At 33.3% G+C, this 22,714-nt stretch overlaps 2 protein-coding genes across 4 annotated transcripts in view; both read left to right on the forward strand.

Moving 5' to 3' along the window:
- The first annotated feature begins 129 nt into the window (after nt 1-129).
- On the forward strand, nt 130-18,012 carry LOC129002372 (transmembrane emp24 domain-containing protein 6-like). The gene is made up of 4 exons (XM_054430119.1): nt 130-447; nt 3,566-3,762; nt 4,278-4,344; nt 14,632-18,012. The coding sequence occupies exons 1-4, from the start codon at nt 238-240 to the stop codon at nt 14,851-14,853; spliced, it is 696 nt and encodes a 231-aa protein (XP_054286094.1). The 5' UTR covers nt 130-237; the 3' UTR covers nt 14,854-18,012.
- Nucleotides 18,013-21,713: 3,701 nt separating this feature from the next.
- Nucleotides 21,714-22,714, forward strand: part of LOC129002370 (integrin alpha-PS1-like) — a 56,567-nt gene continuing 55,566 nt past the window's right edge. For all 3 annotated transcript variants that reach the window (XM_054430115.1, XM_054430117.1, XM_054430116.1), the window contains exon 1: nt 21,714-22,024. In XM_054430115.1, the coding sequence (XP_054286090.1) occupies nt 21,840-22,024 (185 nt within the window). In that variant the 5' untranslated portion in view covers nt 21,714-21,839. The remainder of the gene's footprint in view (nt 22,025-22,714) is intronic.

The raw sequence follows: 22,714 nt of genomic DNA on the forward strand, positions 1-22,714 counted from the left end.
ATTATGGAACCCACCCGCCACACTAGGCGGCCGTGGCCCCAATACTCAAAAATAATATGCTTACATGTTACACATGTTTATGTTACATGACGTACAAGTCAACAAGTTGCAGACGACGACGACGACGGCCAAGTCAGCGGGAAGGACTTTCTCTTCTCTTTCTGTTTCTCCTTTCCTTCCATAACATAACCATTAAATTATTGTTGTTTGCCAAGATAGTTCGCATATGGTTTGATTATGGGATTATATTGTGGATTATCATTTCTCAATTTCATTGTAATCTTGTTTCTGATGGTTTTTGATACTACTGGGCAACAGAATGCTGTTAATTGGTTTGAAAATCTACCGGCGGTTGCAATGGACTATAAAGTCCACATAGATCCTGGAAAAGAGGATTGCTATTTTCAGTATGTTAATCCTGGGGCGACGTTTTATGTCAGTTTTCAGGTCAGTATATTTAATTTAAAATTGTGTCCATATGAGCCCACATCTGTTTAGTAAACTATTTCGCTAGTCTTTTACAGAATGGGTACAGTTTCTTAACTGGGCTACGCTAATATCGATTAAAACTATCGAATTGAAAATATGATTTATAATCGATATTTAAAAATATATCTATTATAAAATTAAACTATCATTACCTAACCTAACCTAACCAACCAAACTTGCTGATAGTGAAAAAATCACATGAAGGTTTACTAATCGAATCGATAGTTTCAGTCAATATTAATTAGCATAGCCCAGTTAAGAAACTGTACCCCAGAATTAGTAGAATAAGTAGCCTATTGTAACTTAATTGAGCTCAGACCACCCTAGAATTTCAGAACCAAACAAGCTAACTGTCTATTGTTGTCTGTTGTTGGTGTAAAAACTTACAAGCTTCCCTTTTATTACAAGCCCCCAAACAAACTGTTGAGCCTCCCAAAAATCCAGCCCGAGGGATCCCAGACGTCTTCATTTCCCCTGACACGTCCTCTTTTTGGGTTCATAAAAAACGCCCGCGGGGCATTTTTGGCAAAACCTTAAAATGCCCGGGATTTATACTAAAAGGCTGCACTTAAGTTTACGTCCTACATTTACTCACATAACATGGACTGCAGTTTGGTTAATGTTAGGTTTAGTTTAGAACAGTTTCATTTTATAATTAGCTGGTAGTTAATGTAGACTGTAATGTATTTGTAGCGACTTTTAATGGATACACTACAAAATTAACCCTTTCAGTGGTAGGCTATGCAACGATATATCGTTGTGCGTCTTTTTCCCAAAAAGTGCTATGGAACGATATATCGTTGTTCGCGTTTCATCCGAAAAGCTTTAAGCAACGATATATCGTATCGTACCCGCACGACTTTCGATCATGTGAGTTTAAATAAGCATCTCTGTTGTAGTTTTGAAACAGCAATGGTTTCTTTCGATTCCTCATACGATCGAGGCCCAATATATCATTCCTTAGCACTTTTGAGATTAAACATTTTATTTTTACCGATTTTTTTTCTCACACTATACTTCGCCTCCGTGGTAAGCCTAGCCCTTTTCGGACAAAATAAGTAAATGACTCTAGCACTTTTCGGAAAATTACAAAAAATATTCTAGCATCGAAAGGGTTAATAGACAACATGTTATGAAAAGCAAAATTAAAAGGACAGAAAAATCAGAGAAATACCCACATTTCAGAAAAGAAAATAGTAAAGAATTGGATTAGTATAAATTACAACTCAAAATTTGCAAGTAACATGAAAAGCATTTTCATACCTTATGCCTTAACCTGCTGAAATCAAAATTAGGCAATCCTAAAGAAAAACCATCAAAATTTGACATGTCTGGAATTTATTAAGTTAATTGTAATGATTGTAATATGAAATATATTTAAGCAAAAAAAAAAAAATCCAAACCAGATTCAAAGAACACCAAGCTCATGCACAATACAGAAGACCTGAAAAGTCAGCCCTTGCTAGCCACAGTATTAATACAGGACAGATATTCAATTTGGAAAACCTTAAACTTTTAAAACAAATTATAAAACTCAACATCTTAATGTGTGGGGATCTTATTTTATAGAAAAAAACAGACCAAAATTATTTGTTAAATAATGAAGACGGACGGCCCAATTATAAACTCGGAATTACTGAAAATAATTACATCAAGAACAACACTGTAATTTATCCAAAATTCAAAAGATGATTTTTTCTAACATTATTTTTTATAGGCTATATTTTTCCGATATCGTTTACATCGTCTGTTTTTACTTTGTTTAAAATTAATTAATTATTAAGTACCTAAATATTTACTTTTTGTACTGCTCTAAACACAGCCTGACGATGGAAACCTATTTTCTTAAAGCGCTAGTGATTAAAACAAATTATTATATATTGGCTTTGTTGAACATTTAAATTTAATTAAATACATTTCATTATTAATTGCCAATATCTCCAATATAAGTTATGAAGTTAGTAAATGTTTGTAGCACATTCCTTTAAATTGCAACTAAAATATTAACAGCAATTAAATTATCCAGCTTATCATAATGTAAACAGATATGTTCTTCCTAAGGATAACATGGGAACTTTAAAGCCACTGGGGCGAGCCCAAGGGACTTTTTCAAAAATGTAAGGTCAGTTTGCAAATCTACAACACACTTAGACAAACATTTTTGTATAAAATATATGGGGTTAATTCTGAAAACAAAAACGCCTTGTTGTTTACAAAGTGACATGTAGCGTATTAATAATTAAGACTAGTGTACCTGTTGCTTGAATTCGAGCAATTGTGAAGTATTACATATGCGTTATTTGAAACGAATAGCAGTGTAATAATTTACAATGACTTTAAATAGTCGACTCAAAGATTATGTAGGCCTATCTCCTGTTTTTTGGTCTCTAACTTAATATAATTTTGAAAGATTTATTGTGCTATAATAGATTCAAATGTTTTGTTTCACAAGTTTATGAAATAAGTTTTTTCTTTATTTTGATACCATTGATACTAACAAAAGATCTAGAACAAAAATATTATTAAATCCTGCCATCCTACAGATTGAATTTTAATTATTTTCTTAAGTTGTTTACACATAGACCACTACTAGGTTAAATTTTCCTGGCTTTATAAATAATAATTATTACTTTACAAATTATATTTCTTCACTTTCAATAAAATATATTCATCTAGGCCCTATCTATCATAGAAATTAAAAAATCATAAGTAGTCAGGACCAGTGCAACCATGCGACCAGGGTATTTATGCCGATTATGCTTTATGATCAGACCTGGGTAATTATGGCGATTATACCTAGAAGTAAAATGCTAGTAGTGAGTAGTGACCATATGAAATTTTGTTTAACACATTTTATCATCATTTTACTATCCTTACAAAATTGCAAAAAAACATCTCAATCTTCTCTAACTTTAATAAAAATTATAAATAGGCCTACCCAGTTTTTGGGTATTTACCCGGGCCGGGCCTGGGGTAAATACCCAATTTATATTTACCTACCCACTGGGTATTTACCCGGCCCACATCACTATCTTCAATTGTAGAAAGGTAAAACATTGCAACCTGTCCAATTTAGGTTTTGAGGGGAGGCGATGGAATGGCTGGGTTTGCTGTGAGACATCCTAACGGACAGATAGTTCATCCCTATCAGTGGCGGGCACATTCTGATTACCAAGATCACCAGTCCACTGGCGGTTACTACAGTGTCTGTATAGATAACCAATTCAGCAGATTTGCTGACAAACTTGTTAACCTCTACATCACAGTTATCAGGTTGGTAAATAACAGTTTAGTTCATACATGAAGGCCATTTGGTTTGTGAAAGAAACTAGGTACCGGTATTGGTTTTATTCCCTCATATTTTTAATTATTTTTTTTAAGGTAACTTATGGGTTTTTATTTTGTTTGATTAAAATGTCTGTTTTACTTTTATGAGGGAAACTACTAAATTCAACCTTTGTTTTAATAAAACAGCCAACGTTTTTGCTTACATGCACACAGAAAAAAATATTAGAGGTACCTAGGCTATTAAAAGATTAGCAAAAAGGGTAAAGAAGGAAAGGGTTCTATTTAACATGATTAATTCCTTATTGTTGTAGGCCTAAATATACATTCATTAAGCTTTCTTCATTTAAAGAAAATAATATTATATCATTAGTTGATTACCCGTACTCGCGTATTACGAAGAAAGTAGTTTTTACATACATTATATGTGAGTGCTCCCTTATGAGCTGGCTGTTAATAGGAACTAATCAATATTAGAATTCTATCATGCTTATTTTTTTCAGATACGACCAGTGGGACCAGTATACCAAGGAAATGACTGACCTCAACGTCAGTGTAGAAAACTTTACTGTAAGTATAAATGATTTTTTTACCTACAAATGTTTTTAAAATTTGTCTTTTCAATTAAATTAGAACTTAGAATTGAAAAGATTCACTTTAAAGTAGGCCTATTGTTTACTCACTTTATAGAATTGTTTTGCTACTTTACAGTACAAGTTCTGACTAATGAGGTTCAAGAATTTAGATAAAGAAGGGAATTGTAATTCTTCGAACGGCAACTTATCGGCTGTTAAGACCAATAGGCTCGATTGGTCTCGATTGATTAAACAATGAGTGAGTGGTTGGGACAATAATTTGTTGCATCACAATCAGTGGCAATGAGAGGTTATAAATGAAAACATAACTTCTACTGGAAGTTATGAGTAGTGATTTTAAGTAATTAAAAAATGATAGAAGGTAAAGTAGAGTACGCAACTCGCGTAATTAGCATTTACGACACTCTTAGAGATTTGAAAGGAACTTACCAAGGCTCGTACTTTAAATTTTTTACTTCTGTTGTAAAGACTATCTTTACGCGATCGTTGGGTAAACTACTAAACCATATGATTTTACCTAACACTAATTCTTGTCCCCCCTTTAATAATGATTAGAATCTGCAAAAGAACACATTTTTTCCATCTTGATTTTTACTTACAGTTTCAAGCTTTGTCATTTACAGTAAACACGGGATTGACTGGTGTGAATACCGCGAATAATTGAATTTTGCGGATAAGCTGCGAAATTCCCTGTAATGGTGTTTAAAGGTCGAAGGCACTAATAACTAACACACAAGTGCTTTAAATAAGTTAATTATACAATAAAAGGCCGTAGGCCTACCTGATAACAAAAAACAAATAAATGTCATCCATGCTATTGAAAAAAGTTATGTTTACTGTTTGACAAAAAAATCTGTCATTTGCTTTTGCTTTATTGTAGCAAAACACTTTTTCTTTATTTGTGATTTGGACGACTCACAACTTTGTGCTTCACTAGTGAAGCAAATAGTTTGAACGATTGGGTTAAACTGAAAACTAAATGATGTAGTGATGCACGTTTTGCGGGGAAGGGGGAGTCAACAGTGGGTCACGTGATTCACTTGCATGCTAATAAGTAAAGAAAGATCTGCAGTGCCGCTGGTTGCGCCCAAAACTGCTCAAGCACACACCACGTACAGTGGATACCGATAAACCGATATACTGTTCAGTAAATACTGAATTACTGTACACATTTTGTACTGTACATTATTACTGTATTTGTGATTTATGATTTTTATTGAGGTTTTGTATTTAGTAACTTTATTTAAACTATGTTGTTTTTTTTACCTACATGCACCGCGGCTAATCGAGAGTTTACTGTTAGCTGCGGTCCCTTCTACGATAGTCTCGATGATAACTACCACTATCTCTTGAGAAGTCCCTTTTGTAGTCCAAACTCCTAGAGTTTAACTGTTTTTGTCAGCAAATCTGTTTTTGAATTTAGTTTATCTACAGGTTTATGTGTTTTTGTCGCAGGCAACTCTACACCTACAAACGTGGCACAAAAGTAAGATGCAAAAGTATTCAAAAGGTGTTGCTTAGCCACGGCCCATGTTAAATTCTCCCCATGTTCATGTTCAAGGTTCTCATAAACCAATTATAAAACAAGACTTACATTTTTCCTGCAGATAAGCATCAATATTGTGTTTTAAAACGTTATATACTTTAGTTGATAACATTATGTGGCTCTTGCTAGTCTTACTAATACCATAGATAAAAGGAGTATAGACACAGATACCCCACGCAATACTAATATGTGTTAACAATTTTTGGCCGAAAAACCGACTAGATCCTAGGCGGCGCTAGTCTCGAAACCGACTAAGCGCGGTTGCCATGTCGTGCAACTCAGTCGGTCGACCGGCCAACTCAGCCGGCTGGGAGAGATTCCCTCGCCTCGCACCCGCAACGCACTTCACTCACGCTCTTCTGCTGCTCTGTCCAGTGATGAGCTTCAATGAAATACTGTACGTTTTCTTCTGAAAATTTTAAAGACTTTGTGTAATAAACAAAACATTAATTGGTTGAATATTGTTGTACGTTTACCATAAACTAAAAAAATGTTATATACTCAATTTAAAATGTAATATATATTTGTTTTCAATTTAAAAAATTAAATTTAAGACTGAGAACATATATATTTAAATTATTGTTTTTTAGTTTTTATATGCAGGAGTCTAAGCAATATGTAACCTATGCATTAAAACGTGGAGGATTTTTTTTTAAATATTTGAAACATTCCAAACAGAGAATAAGTGCTATTCAGGGTGTCTTGTACACATATGAACAAACTTTGTCACGTTATTCAGCTGTTAAAAGAAACAATAATTGTAATATTGTCCTATGTGATTTTTACAAAAACATTCATAACTCACCGTTTGAGCTACAGCGTTGAAATTATGTATGGCTATCTTATTAACCTCAATCTTAATACATGCGCAAAATATGAATAAAAACTCTTGAACTATATTTAAAACCAAGGATCACGTTATCTATAATTGAAACGATATATATGTATATAACAACAACCAAAGTCAACAGAGATACGTTTTATACAAAGATAAAATTGTGTACAAAGATATCCATCTTGAAAATAAAAAAAATGTAATTCTTAGTTTTCTTTTAGATATTACAATAATTTGTTTTATATTTTGAGCTTTTTAGGGACTTATGTCCCTAAATTCATTCAACTAGTTTAAACATAAATAAATATCCACTATACCCATGATTTTCAGCGGGGAGTGGATACAAAATTTTAAAAATACCCCCTAAATCAATTACACAGTTTGATTAAATAAACCTACTACATGGCTGTGGGCTGTACACAGCCATGAGGTAAGCCAAATAAATAATTAAGCAAATCAGAGTTTAGATATGGTTTACGAACTCAAAGCATACAATTATTAGGTATCAATTGTCTTTGCCCTACATGTTCTTTTTGATGCCTTCTGTATATTGTTTCATATCTAAATTATAAAGTTGGGAAAGTTATTTTACAAAATGAGAGTATTAGTTTTTGGCTTTTTAAAGGTAGTTCAATATTTTCGTTTCTCGAATATATCTATTAAAATTGTCTGTAAACAAGTGTGAGTACATGTAGTAAGAGATTTATCTACTTTCAATTAAGATATTATAGTTTGTATATTGGCAATTAATGTTCTTTTCAATACTCTACAGGCGAAAGTAAACTTTTTTTAAACGTACAATGAGCTAAGAAAATAGGTTTTTTCGCTACACTACTGTAAAATGACATGTTTCGTTGCATATTTATCACCTGCACAGATCTTTTATTACATTGTTTACTATGGCAATAGTATATTTCGTACCTAGGGCCGAAAAAGAGGTTTTGCCGGCTCGGGGTTTTTAAGTTCGAGACCAAGTCGAGAACGATCGAGAGCTGCAAAACCATTTTTGGTCCGTGGTACGAACACTATTTTTCACCACACTACTACTATTCACAAACGCAACTTTAAGGTTATGTGAAGAAGTAATTTAAGGAATCAGCAAGAATAATAATAAACCGTTGCTAGGCAACGGTGAAAATAAAACAATTATATTGCAATGCTATGGATACTGTTTGTGTATTTAATATGCAAGCGGGCAGCTGATTTTGCGGTCCTAGGGATGTAAAAACCTGTTCGGTCCCCAAATGACGATGACAGCTGGTACGGTCAGCAAAACGTAACTTTCAGCCTCTAATTAACGTATGTAAAACAGCTAATAACATCATATTGTGGTGAAAAAGATTTTTTACTATGTGAGAGTATGTTTACTATTTTTATTTTTGTATTTTGCCGATGTAAACAAACAATAATAGTTGTAATTGTTTTATAAACTGTTTAAATTTTCAACAACTAAAAATAAACATTAACTTTAAATTGACGGTATGACCTAAAGATTCTATGAGTTTTGTAGTAAAGAAATACAGGGTGAAGCAGTGAGAGCACCCCAATTTTCTTTCGTTGTCACACTATAAGTAAAGCCACAATTAATTAACAGCTCTGCTTATAATGTAAATTAAACTATGTCATTTTAGTAAACATTATGCCTGAGGCTATTGAGACTGAGATTTTGATGTGGAAACCCATTTTTAAAATAGTAATTCTTGTACAAAACCCCAGAGATTGTTTGGACCACATTCCATCCTTGGTCAATATGGTGCTGTTCCAAATTGGAAAACAACGGTGAACTGGGTAAAATAATTTAGTATAACAGCTTAAAACGAAAAAATAATCGGTTGGTGCCGCAAAACCCTTTGTACACCAGCAAATGCTGTAAAAGTGTGAGCCGCAGTAACTCGAAGTCCGAAGAGATTTGCCAGGAAGCTTTTGTTGTTAAAAGCTTTACGTTGGCTCTTTTTTTAGAGGGGGGGGGGGGGGGTATTCTGATAAGCTACTTGAAGTTCGAGGTTTTTTATAAGTCGCCCCACAGATTTGCTTAAACGGAAGCTAAGAATTGTCCAAAACTAAAGTGATTCCTGAAGAAATGCTGGAGGAGTATTTGATGGAGTTTTCAAGTGACTAAAAAGGAATGTCAAGTGGGACAAGGACGTCACTTGCAGGATTTTGTTTTCAAGGAATGAAAAAATGACTTGGTTAAGCTTAATTGGCCAAAAATAAGCTGTGTTTTGATGTGATATTTATATCTATTGGGTGAATATGTTTAATTTATAATATAATGGAGTTAGTACAATTTATAAATTGGGCCGCTTTCATTGCCTCACCCTGCAGTATTTTTGGAATAGAAAATGGGTCTATACATATTCTCGACCATTTAAAGTACTCGATAATTTTCGCACTGCAAACATGATGTCAAATATGAAATTTTTGGCAGACTTGCCACTCTTGTTATGAAATATACTAATTCCCGATACTGCACGGCAAAATTTCATCATTTTAACTTTCTGTGCACGGAAAGCAACTGTTATGGGATTTTGCTGTGCAGACCGATCAGCGTTTGCACTTGACATAAGCACGGAAATTGTTGTAAATTTAATGTGGACAGTAAATCTAATATTCAAAGTTGTAATTGTAATGTGTACAGTTCATAAAATGTGAATTGTACTTAAAATTACATACAAAACTAGACAATCCCACGCGCGATTTGAGACGTAGTTTTAATGTTTGATGAAATTACAGGGTGTTTGATATAAGTGTGCCAGCTATTCTATTCAAAAGTTATAAGAGATATGACAAAATTTTAAATCGTAACTACCTTGGATTTGTTATGAAAAAATTGTTCAGGTTGAAAAAATAATTTTAGCCGCCATTTTCCAATATGGTTGCCAACTTTAATTTGTCGTATGGAAGACCCATATTTAATGATTGTTTTAGAAATTGAGTGCAATTTAAAAAAGTTTCCAATCTTGGAATTTTTTCTCTAAAGCTACTTGTTTAGGAGTTACAGCGTGTTACAACCGAGAAAATGACTTACGGAGTTGCGGTGTACATTTTGCATCATGTAGCACCTAAACTAGTACGTTTGGAGCGAAAATGCAAAGAGTAAATAAATAGTCTTAGAATTGGATAAATATTCTAAAAAGACCATAACATACACCGTTTTCCTGTTTTAAAATTTCACTGCCATTTTTGAAACGATGGAATCAATATTTGTTATGTATGTTATGGTATTTTTTGAATCTAGATGCAATTTTAAGAATATTTTACTTCTTGCATTTTTGCTCTAAACGTAGTCGTTTAGGAGATACATGATGCAGAATGTAAAACGCAAGTCCTTTTTTCTTAGTTGTAACACGTTGTAACTCCTAAACGAGTAGCTTTAGAGAAAAATTGCCAAGAATAAAAACATTTTTTAATTGCATTTAACTTTCCAAAACAATCCTAAAATATAGGGTCTTCCATAAGAAAAATCAAAGTTGGCGGTCATATAGGAAACATGGCGGCTAAAATTATTTTTTCAACTTGACCAAAATTTAAAAAATAAAAAATCCAAGGCATTTACAGTTTAACATTTTTTTATATCCCTTATAACTTGGCATACTTATATCAATCACCCTGTATATAAAAAAGGGCTTAGAGTATTCCCGAAAATATGAATTCATTCAAGCATAGATAAAAGGAGTAAGTATGTCTACTCCTTTTATCTATGCTTGAAGGTTTTTAAGACACGGGACGTTTAAATCGAGGGCCAGAAATCGCAAAACAGGCAGCTGTTTTAATGGTTCGAGGACTATACTATCAATGGAAATTACCCGTAGTGCAGTTCCCAATTAATTTAACAATTATTTTCTTTGTTGTTAATAACTATTAACTAATATCCTGTAAATAAGTTTTACAAATTAAGCTGTTTCATTGCGTGTACAGATTCCGATCTATTTTTAAAGTAAAATTCTTAGTTAATTTAAAAGGACCCATTGTTCAGACTGTAACAACTATGTTTGATTTTTATTGTTTACTTTATATTGTATTTGTATATAAATTGTTACAAAAAATAATGGTTTGGTTTTCAATTATTTTGTTTGTTGTTTGTCTGTCTATCTTGTAGTTTGACGTGATTGTTTTCTTAAATACTCCTCTTTTGTTGTTCATCATAAATATTCTGTAAATAAGTAGGCATAGTAACTTATACAGTCGTTCCAATAGTGGTACGGTTTAGAGTTTGATTGAAAATAAATTGAAAACCTTGCATGTTTGTTGTCTATACCAAAACGTTTGATATTGCAAGTAAAATTACGAATATTCATGATTAAGCCCTGGTTTTTAATGCTCAAATTATCAAACGGTTCAAACTGTATATAAATTTTTTTATGTTTCATTAAATCATGATACAGTTTGATTTACGAATATAAAAATAGTTAGTTAGTTGTTAAAAACGTGAGATTGCTTTATATTGCTTCTAAATCAAGACATATTTCTCGTTTGCAGGTTGAAATATAATTAAAAAATTAACGGATTTCATATTTTGTATTCGGAGTGAGTACTGTAGCTCAAATGCTATGGACACAAGTCGTATCAGGTGTAGTGTCAACTGTAGAGAGGGCCGCTACGACGCATACTACTGCTGCGCGCCACTGCCATTCAGTCTGTCTCTCTCACTCCGTGGGAAACTGGGAGAATTTCCGTCCCTGCGCTGCACGAACTGGCAACGCTGCGGGCCTGAAACGCCAAAACAGCGACTGCACTAGCTCAAATACAGCGTTCGCGACTTCCCTATCTCGTGGGGTATCTGTGTCTATACTCCTTTTATCTATGCTAATACAATGTGATTCTAACAAGGCACTATTTTTAAATCTGGTATTGTGATTATGATTATTGAATTTTAGGTGCTAAGGTTTTTTTTAAGATATTAAAGGGTAAGATCATAAATAAACAAATTTATTACAGTTTGAATCTTAAAATCCTTTAAAAGAGGCTTGCAGTGCTCGTCTGGCTCCGATCCATTGATAGCCCTGATAGCCCTCTTCTGTAGGATTAAAATTTCATTAATTACTAGCTGTGTGCCCGTTCTACGCACGGGGATCTTATTGTAGTCAGTTATTGAAACCTTTTTAACAGAATTTGGTTTGCATATTTCAGATATGCTGGCAAAACTATTATATATAAACCTTCGCAAATACAGTATCTGACAGTTTCAAGCCAAAACAAATGCTTCGAAATTAAATGTAACCTGGGTCGTGTTGGTCCATATGTTAAATCCAATGATTAAACTAAAAAATGCTTGATAGATCTATGAGGCATAGCCCTAATGTAGGCCTATAATTGAAAGTTAACTTCCACAATGGTTAAAAGTATTTAAGGTACTACCTCAACCTCCCAATTCAACACTTTATTCGTGTTGACATTTTCATTATAAAGGTACTTTTGTCCTTTCCGTGAAACACTGAGAAATAAGGACATTAATGCTTTACTAACAGACATACACACAAAAATACAGAACTTAATTAGGGGATTTGCTACGCTTTAAGCATAACAAAGTACTTGTAAAATTAGTATCTGAAATATTTTGTTAATGTCATCAAATTTCATCATAACAATGTATATTTGCTTGGACCGATGATGACCCGAAATGACGGCTTACTATATGAAATGAAGTACCATAGACGATTGTTAATTTAGTAAATATTACCAAAATAGGCCACGAACTATTGATACATAAACAACGTAAAGCGTTTAAACAATTCATTATGGTTTGCTGAATAAATGTTTTACTAAAATGCGTTATCGTTTTCTTAGCATAAACTAACATTTTGGAATCAAGAAAGAAAAAGCCAAAATTGTACAGTTAAGACATCAATCAAATTGAATACGCCTGTAATAATAAATAAGTTGCAACACCAACGATAACTAATTTGTAAAGTACAGTGATGTGTTGGTACTTAAAAATGATTCTTGCTACTACCAACAGTACCAACGGTTCTGAGGAATAGAACCGGTACCAAAAACCAACGTTCACAGTTGAGAACTATAGTACAGCCGCCGACCAATTATATGAGTTAATCAAGTCCCGAGGTTATTGATCTCTTGGTTTTGGGTTTTCTCGTAAAAAGTTTTAAAACGGCAATCAAAGTTATTTCCCATTAATTGCTTTATTTGTAAACAACTTTTAATGTAAACTTATCGGTGTCAGTTAAAAAAAAAAAAACAACCGCATACAAACAACTTTTTGTTATTTAATAGATTACGTACCTATTCTCTAAACAATGATTGGTAAAGGCTATCTAATAAGGTACTAACATTACAAGAATAAATACATAATAAATACATACATAATACATTAGAAGAAAATGTTACAAAAATCACACAACGTTGGGTTTTTGGATGTTTGTAATTTTATTTCTTAAGTAGGTAGGCCGTGTATTCTAGGGAAAAGTACCGGTATCAAGGATCGTCGTCGAACAGTTTGTTATGAATAATTGGGTAGGCGTACGTACCCAAGAGATGGGCTATGGGCCTATTGGCTGTATGGTCCAGCGATTGTATCACACGGTGAGTAGGTACTATTGACTATATATATATATAGTCAATGGTAGGAACAGAAAATAACACATTAGAAAAGCGAGTTTAGCATCATCCGTAAACCTCTGTTACAATCACCCACTGCAGTTGTGATTTTTTTACTTTACACAACCGCCATTGAAGCGCCGTGTCAATGAGTGGAAACCATATTTCTAAGCCATTTGGCGACGATCATTATTAAATTTAAAGTTTCCCAGCCGTATACAACACTGATTCAAGGTCTTCTTTCTGGTTATCAAAACTCAAGAACAATTTATACACAAAGAATCTCTGGTTCCTGAACTGGATGATGCCTAGTTATTTAATTTCATTTACACGGTTACACTATTACACTATATTATTGCACTTTCGATTAATTAAATCCGTTATGTAAGAAAAACGTTTTTAATCACTTGGGATTTACATTCAAAACGTGATTGAAAAAGGTTGCGGTATTTGTACACAACATTTGTAAACATATCAGTGACAGCTAGGAAAAATCATCTTTATCCGAACAGCTGTTCGTTATTTCATAGATGATTATGCAATAAAAATTGGACGAAAACTTGACATAAATCGCACAAAACTACATTTTTGAACGTTCGTAATATTATTTACAAAGTAGTGAGGCCATATTTTAATGGCTAAAGGCAATCTCGCCAATCCAGTGAATACATTAAAATGACTTGGATCTTGATAGGTACTCTCGTTTTCCAGGAGAAGATAGCGTAAAATGCCATCTTGAGTGTTACAGACAAAGGGAAAGACAGACAGACAGAAATTGAGATAAGACTCGTTTTTGCTTATTTAATGTATAAGACGTAAAAATAACCTAAAAATATATAATTCTGAGCAATGTACAGACAAAACTCTAATTTTATTTATATAGATTCTATGCCCATCCCAGAATATCAATCTATATCTCATTAAGACTGAAAATATACTAAATAAGCCGATCTCAATTCGTTCTTTGGAATTACATCTTTGAGACGACCAAGAAGAAATATTACTCAAGATAGTCTAGTAGACAAATAATTTATATTCTCATTCCAGGATATTTGATTATCAGTATGAAGACTCAACAATTTTGTTGTGACAGCACTATTTTCATTATTTAAGGCAGAATTTTGTTTCAATGTAAATTGTATTTCTTGGGTTTTTACAGTCATTCAATAGAAATCCATTGGCATAAAACCATTTGCATGCGTTTAATTTTGTTACATGGACTAAATTTTGAAGTACAAGTTGGTTATTGTTTTCATGGAAAAAAGTTGTATCATCCGTGTACAGAATAGTTTTGGTATTTATTAATAGCTGCATATTGGTTGCAGTCCTCCATTATGACAGTAGAAAAGAACATCAATGAGATGTTGCAACACCAGAACCATCTGCGTGGCTCAGAAGCACGAGACTTCAACCTGATATCTGACAATAACAGCTACGTTCTCAACTGGTCCCTGGCTCAGATACTGGTCATCATAGGCACAACCGTGCTGCAGGTACACTTTGTGCGGCGACTCTTTGAGGTGAAACCCGGCAAAACGAGGGTGTAAACTAACGGCACTCTTGTCATTGTCTCTTTGGTACATATGGTAAATTATATGGAATTTACCACTGTGAACATTTATTTGATCTGATAGGTGGTGAAATTTTGATTAAAGGAATTAAGCTATTGGTCATGGGAATTGTTTGATTTAACATTTCCTGTCACAACTTTGACTTGTCCTTGTAGTGGATGAACTGAGTTTTGGTTCTGAGGATAAGATAATGGCGTGATAAATCCAAAACCCAGGCCATACACTTAGAAGTTTGAGCTGTAACAAATATAGAATTAACTATGGGGTGGAACAATTTACTAAATTGTCAAAAACATTATTTATTGCTAATTGCTACTAATTACAAAAAATCCAAAAGTTTACGGATATTACCTTTTTTGCTTGTTTGAAATACTTCACTGTCGAGAGTATTGTAGATTTCTGTATTTTGGTTACCAAAGAGTTATTTCACAATGGTTAGAACGGTAATTGACAGGTGCTCAGCTCGTCTTGTAGTTAGATTGTCTACAGGACCACTATCCTGTAGACATACGTTCAAATCCCAACTTTTCCCAATAGAAATATACTTTGTGATAACAATGTTGTCACCAGGTAGTTTAGAGCCCACATGAAGCTGTCCACTTATCAAGTAAATTAAGGTTTTTTGAAGGCAATGATAACTCTCTCTTTATAGGACCTCTCCCCACACAAGAAGCCAAGCGATTAAAGAGAACTTTTATATGAACAGAAGTTTTCAATTGCACATGTCTGAATAAATTGTTAAAATCCTTGGCCTCCTAACCTTTACGTGTTTAGGTTATTGTTCAATTTACACATAAAATCCTTATTTTAGTTGGAATGTCCTGTCTGAAAACCACAAAAATAAATTTATTGCCTAAGATGGGAAAGTTTTGAGAACTTGCAACACACTAAAGCCGCGTTTACACGAGACCAGCAGGCAGACAGGTTACCTGCCGCAGTTAGTGTATTTCAAGTTACCTGAGACAACCTGCCTGAAGTACCCTGTCTGTCTACTGTCCTCATGTAAACGTGGCTTAACACTGAGGAAAAGCTCTTTGCCATTAAAAAAATACTTTAAAGACCTGGCTTACAGAGAGACAATGGCACTAGTTAATTTTAATTGTACTGAAAGGCTGATATTTGATCAAGTTTACTAAAACATAAGTTTCTTCCTGTCTCGTAGGTATTTAAATGATTTTACTTAGTTGTTGTATTTGGTGTTTTATGTAAGAACTTAAAATGTTTAAAACTGGATCTAATACTTTGTATGAACCTCTGATGTTTATAAGAGTTAGGTATTCAATATGTCATATGTGTTTGTAGTGTTTATACACTACCTCAAGCCATTGAATCAGTTTTATCAATGAAATAACATTGTACGTAAAATTCTGATAACAACACTATACTCTGCAACCAAAATATTTTTTTTTCGTCAGAAATGCAGTCTTTCAACCTTTTTTCATGATGCATTTATTACTGTAAGCTGTATTTATTTAGGAACAGTTAAAAGATTAAGTGCGTTTGTAAAATATAATTTAAGACTATTTAGGCTTAGTGTGACTCATTTTTGTGTTGAATTTGTTTTTAATTCCTAGTTAACTTATTTTAAAATCTGTAATCACTTCTGTAAAACTGTACTCATTTAAAATAATTTTAAGTTGACTTTTGCAACGACTAAGTAGAGCTGTCCAAAAACAAATGAACAATCATAATAGATGCATTACAAACTAAAATAAATTATAAACTAATTTCTTTCCCACTAAATTATTCATTTTTAAAAGGTCGTGAAATAATTATAATCTGGTTACTCAATCAATATAGTATGTTAATAAAAAACTGATTTATTATATTGAACTATGCCGCAATCTTTAAATTAAGATGATATAAAACTCAACTTTTTAGGAGGCGGTACTTAAATCTCAAACTATTGTATACTTCCTTTTTAAAATTGTATGCTTTTGTAAGATTTACTAAGCTGTCTTTCCTATTGGTGTAAGAAAGAAATATAAGACTTAGTTCTTAGGACCTTAGCATCAATTGTATTTAATATTTTTATTAGTTCTTGTATTTAGAGAAGGTAAAATATATATATATATTTTTAAATTATGTGTTTTAAGTAATGGCTAATGCTTATACAGGGTGTTTTTTTAAACAATACCCAAAATGAAAGTACCAAGAGACACTATTTAGGGACAAAAGAAGCTCATAAGTTGGTATCCCTGTATCCTTTGCTCATTACCAATCAGCTTATATGCATTGATGCATTGTTCCCTACACGCTTTAATGTTACCGGGAATTAATTGTGAATAAGACTTGATTGTGGTGTTTTTGCTAGTTCATAAAGTATGCATTTTAAGCCCAGATTTTTTGTTTTCTACAGATCCAATTTAACTTACTAGAATTTTTAACATGTCAATAAATAGTTGATTTATAAGTTAAACACATGGAAACATAATATCAAATCTTTCTTGCCATTAAACCAATGATTTACTTTTAATGTATCTACAATATGCGTTCTACATGCATTTATTCTACAATACGATAGCCTACTCCTTGAGCTTGCAAAAACAAATTTTCAGTCTTTATCTCTTAACTAGTATACCTGTTGCTCGAATTCGAGCAATTGCTAAGTATTACTGGTGTTATTTTAAAATGAATAACAATCATAATTTCTGATGACTTAAAAAGATTCTACTCAAAGATTATGGAAATACTCATATATTGATTATTCGATTGTTTAATTAGATATATCGTTTGGTTAGTTAGGTTAGGCCTAAACTAACCTAACTAACCAAACTATATATAGTTAAAATACTATACCTCAACCTCGCCATTAAACATTCAGGTTGGAAATTTCCCTATCAAAGGTGCTCTTGTCCTGTCCGTACGGACCATTGAGTATACGCGCTACCAACTTATGAATAATTGTTTGGGCCTACGAACCCAAGAGATGGGCAATTGGTGTATTGGCTGTATGGTCCAGCGAGCAGCACGACAGAATACATTAAAATGATTCGGATCTTGATAGGAGAAGGCCGCGTAAAATGGCTCTTGGGCCGAGACAGACGGAAGACAGACAGAAATTGAGATGAGCATTGTTTCGGCTTCTGAAATGTATAATAATAAAACGTAAAAATAACCCAAAAATTCATGATTCTGAGCAATGTACAGACAAAACTTAAATTTTATTTATATAGATTTCATTTCAACCAAGTCAATAAATGTTTGTGGAAAACTTAAATTAGCAAACTTATTGACTGTTTAGAATTAACATATGTTCTTCTTCTTACTTCTCACTTTTAATTTCTGACAACAGCTGGAGTTTCATATTAATGTTTGTTTCCCATGTTAATCTTATGGAGAAATACGAAATTTTAAAGGGCCCCAGGGCCTCACTCTCTAATTAATTTCCTAAAAAGAAAGTTTCCTGCACAACTTCACGTTACGCTCTTTCCAATGACACCGAAAACATGTCAATCGGTTCAGTAGTTTCGGAGGAGTAATTGTCAAAAAAATCCTGCTTGCGTATTAAATAAGTATAGATGTCTCTAGGTACTTGTAATTTGGGTTGTGTAAAAAAAAAACTCCTGTATTTTGTACAACTATATCAAACCAAAATGTTTCAAATGTGGAATTCTCCATCTTTGATCAAATTCATACCTGGTATTGAAGAGGTTTGCGTTTGAATATTTATATGTAATGGAACTCAAGCTCTGGTAGGATTTGATTTTTCTTAGTATTTTGTACATAAGATTTTTATTTCTTGTTCGAGAGTATAAATATGTATTTTTATATATTGTTTACGGATGTTGAACGTGTATTTTGAAAATATATTTTTTACCTCAGAATGTTGCTTGTATTTTGTAAAGGTTCCTAAAAGTGTATAGAAATATGTATCATCATATTGGAAATGACAATTGTTATGACTGAACAAATGGTATGGCAATAAACCTTTGGTTTTTATGTTTGCATTGATTAAGACAAGCTATTAATGCCAAATACCCCCACCGCAGCAAACCCTTAGACTAAGTGAATTTTTATTAATCTGCTTAGATTTTGACTAAAGAATAAGAATAACTTAGGAAATTTTAAATGTACAGTTCTTTAGAATATTCAACGTAACCTTTAATCATTGTACAACATCACTCAGTTTAGGCCTACAAAATTAGGCCTATTATTTTTTACTCTACACAGTGGTTGTAATACAAATTGGGCATTTTAGCAAATTAACTATAAAGGGAATAAGCTATTACCGTAGGTCTCATGGTAAGACCTAGACCCGGGGGCCGGGACCAATTTACTTTTTCGTTTTGAGGTTCCCAGAGGCCAAAAACACCCTCCGTTTAAATTTGTATATATGTATCATTGCCTGTATATACATGCCCGTTAGCGCGATAACACAAGGAAAAATGATCCGATTTCGATTAAATTTGGTATAAACGTGTAAACCTATGATTCTTCGAATGAGTTCGCAAACCAGCATGGTCGGACTATGGGAACAGAGGTTTTATGGCTAAAAACTTTTTTTCCCACTTTTGACTCTAAAAACATAAAATTTGAAAATTTTTTTCCTAACCATTTTGTAGGCCTAGAGCTTAAAAAAATGTCTATACTGAAGTCTTGTTGTATACAGTCTTGTTGTTTTGGTTACAGGTTACAGAAGTAAAAAAAATTGTAAATTTAAAATTTCAATGTTATTCTTATGAAAAATAATAAAACTGTTGTAGTTTGCTTGTTTGATCAAGTTTGGCAATTTTGTTAATTTTATACTAAGCTATCAACATTACGATTAAAAAACACACCTCCATTAAGTGCATACATACCTTCCCTGTAGCCGTAAACCTAAGTACTCATTTAAATTCATATTATTTTTAAATAGGAAGTAATTCTGACAATTTTAAGGGAACATTTTCGTAGAATCTATAGCCAGGTAAATAGAAATTTGCTTAGTCTGCAGAATTTGCTGCGACAGGGTGTTTATTTATGTTTCAAGGATAAAAAAATAAAAACCATTCTTGACATGAATTGAAATGAAACTTTAGGGCGCTTGCAAGAAATTCATAAATTTTAGCCTAGCCTGAACGGTTTTAGAGTTACAAAAGGTTTCAAATGGACATTATTAGAATATTTTTAATGCTTACAGTCTCGGGACAGCTAAATATAATAAAATAGTATAAATAGAGCTACAAAACTTGGAACAAAGTCACTGGGCTCTATAATTGATCAATTGATATTAAAATAATTTAAAAACATTACAGTAATCAGTGACACGCTACCTCCTCGGGGGGAGTCAAGACGAAAATCTTTCTCAGACTCAGGTACGCATAGTAGCCCAGTCAATGAAAACAATAAAACACCTGTTTTCACAACTAAATGGTGGAAAGCTGGATTTTGTATATGTGATAGAACCACATGAGAGGTTATTATTTATTTACTATTTATAATTAGTTTATCTACAACTTTTGTACCAAAGGTTTTCTTCTAAAATTATTTTCAAAGAGATATAACATTTTAACTTTGATAATGGTTATGTTTTAAGCACACAATTTTGTTTGACACTCTATATATTTTTTACAAATCAAATACGCAAAATGTACAAAATAAAATCTACAAAAGTTGTAGATAAACTAATATTATAAATAATACAAATCAAAATACAATACGATAGCATTGTGTAGAATTTTAATTATATCCAGTAAAGTGAACGACTGCAATTTTCAGGTTTGGAGGGGGTGGGGGAAAAGCTCAACGGGGAGAATCGGGAACTTTTTGAAAATACATCATGTTTAAGTGGTTCCATCACATATAACAAACTCAGCTTTCCACTATTTAGCTACGAAAAAAGGCAGTTTGTGCGATTATTGACTGAGCTATACATGGACACAGAAAACGTACGGATCAGAGGTGCTCAACTAGCCCGCACACGCTCTCTTTGCCGACGTTCAGCTCCTCACCCGGCCATCAACCTTGAAAAACGTACTAAATCTTTTGATTGAACCATATTTGCGTATTACTTCTATTTAAAAGTAGAGAAAACAAAATGTTGTACTCTGAAACAAAGCTTTTAACGAAGTTTAAATTGTATATCTCCCTAAATACTAGTTTTAGAAGAGAATGTTAAATACAAAAGTTTTAGGAAAACTAATCAGAAATAAAATAAAACAAATTGCAACACGGACGGTATACATAGTACACGACTAAGATCAATTAAGTGAAACACTGCAATTTCTAGATTTGGAAGGGGGAGGCAAGCTTAAGGGCTATAAGTGCCAAGTTGGGACTTTTGGGAAAATACACCTCTCATGTGGTTCTATCACACATATACATAATCCAGCTTTCCACCATTTAGTTGCGATAAAACATCTTTATTGACTGGGCTATAGGTTGATATGCAATTCAAATCAAATTAATGGTCTTTATTGGCGGAATACGCAAAACCGAACTCAAAACGGACCACTGAGTCGAAAATGGGAGCCGTTCAATCACTACTCTCTGAGATTGAGTAGTGAGGTAGTGAGTACTGACTACTGAGTGGAGTGAGTGAGTCAGTGAGAAGAAGATAACTTTTAGCATTGACTATATATACCTACAGGTATATATATATATATATATATATATATATATATATATTAATATAGTATATATAAACCTGTAGGTATATATAGTCAATGCTTTTAGTGAGTGAGATCGAGATGAGGATGAGAACTGTGAGAGAACGCCAGACATAACACGCTGTTAGCTGAACGAACTGAACTGAGTGAACACAGAGGGAAACAGAATCTGCTCCTGCTGGCGCTGGCTGACTCGGCTCGAGTCTGTCTGTCTGTCTGTCTCTGTCTGTACTGTACACGGTCACGGTGTGTCTACTGTCTTTTATGATTCTGGTTTCCTTCCTAGGCTGTGGCTGTGACTTTATTATTGTTAGTAGTTGTCAGACTAGAAATATGTGGGAGTGGCAAACCTAAGTGTCGGTGTTGTCTACAATGAGTATCAAAAGTTTAACTAGTTGTTTGTTCTTAGTTTTAACACATACAAGTGTAGTTTTATGTTTTAATTTAGAAACTAGGTTGCCTGTGATAAAACGAGGAACAGAAGGTTCGTATTTCGGCTATTCCGTCGCTGAGCACCAGTCTATAAATGAAGAAAAACGACAAGTAGAACACAGTTGGTAAGTTAAATTTATTTGCTTAGTATTGGCTTGTTTTCATAGTGGCTCTACAGTGTTACTAGGCTTTAATGTAGGTGTTGTAAAACTAGCCCAAACATCCGGTTTTGGCAATCTAAGCTCAACCTAAGTTATGTTGACACTAGGCCACCCTGTAGCATGTTGAGGCTGCACTTAAGTTTACGTCCTACACTCATTCCAATGAAAAATATCAATAGGTAACTTAGGCCTATATAGATTATTCGATGTAAGTTATCGATTATTTGATTCGCGTAAGTTTATTTAGGCCTACAGTTAGGTTAACTTAACCTAACTAACCAAACTTGATTAGGCAAATATTTACTGTATTTACATTGGGATATTATGTAATTTTTATATGTCTACTAACAGTATTTTTAACGCTGAATCCAAAAATGCAATCAGTTTTTGTCGGAGAGATTCCTAAGTGGCTGTAAAACGAAGGTTAGGATTACGAATCTAAGGATAATTGAGCGGTACTGAAGGTAATGGTAATATGGCGTGGTCTGGACGGGTCCGTACTGAGTGAGGAGTGAGGACTGAGTGAGAAGAGCAAACAACTGTTTAAGTATACTTGATCTAATGCGGAATGAAATCAAGTAAATTCATTTTGAAACCAAATAAGTTAATCAGTTCTTATTTAGGCATGTGAGGAAGGTAGCTTAGGTCGGGTTT

Source organism: Macrosteles quadrilineatus, unplaced genomic scaffold (genome assembly GCF_028750875.1).
Source record: "Macrosteles quadrilineatus isolate MER2022 unplaced genomic scaffold, UCM_ALF_1.0 Scaffold_9__3_contigs__length_116548681, whole genome shotgun sequence".
Taxonomy (NCBI): domain Eukaryota; kingdom Metazoa; phylum Arthropoda; class Insecta; order Hemiptera; family Cicadellidae; genus Macrosteles; species Macrosteles quadrilineatus.

Excerpts from the sequence above, each read along its gene's own strand:
- LOC129002372 (XM_054430119.1), top strand. The coding sequence starts at position 238 with ATGGGATTATATTGTGGATTATCATTTCTCAATTTCATTGTAATCTTG. Across the intron at positions 3,763-4,277 it reads CTCTACATCACAGTTATCAG|ATACGACCAGTGGGACCAGT; the intron begins GTTGGTAAATAA and ends TATTTTTTTCAG. Across the intron at positions 4,345-14,631 it reads TCAGTGTAGAAAACTTTACT|TCCTCCATTATGACAGTAGA; the intron begins GTAAGTATAAAT and ends TATTGGTTGCAG.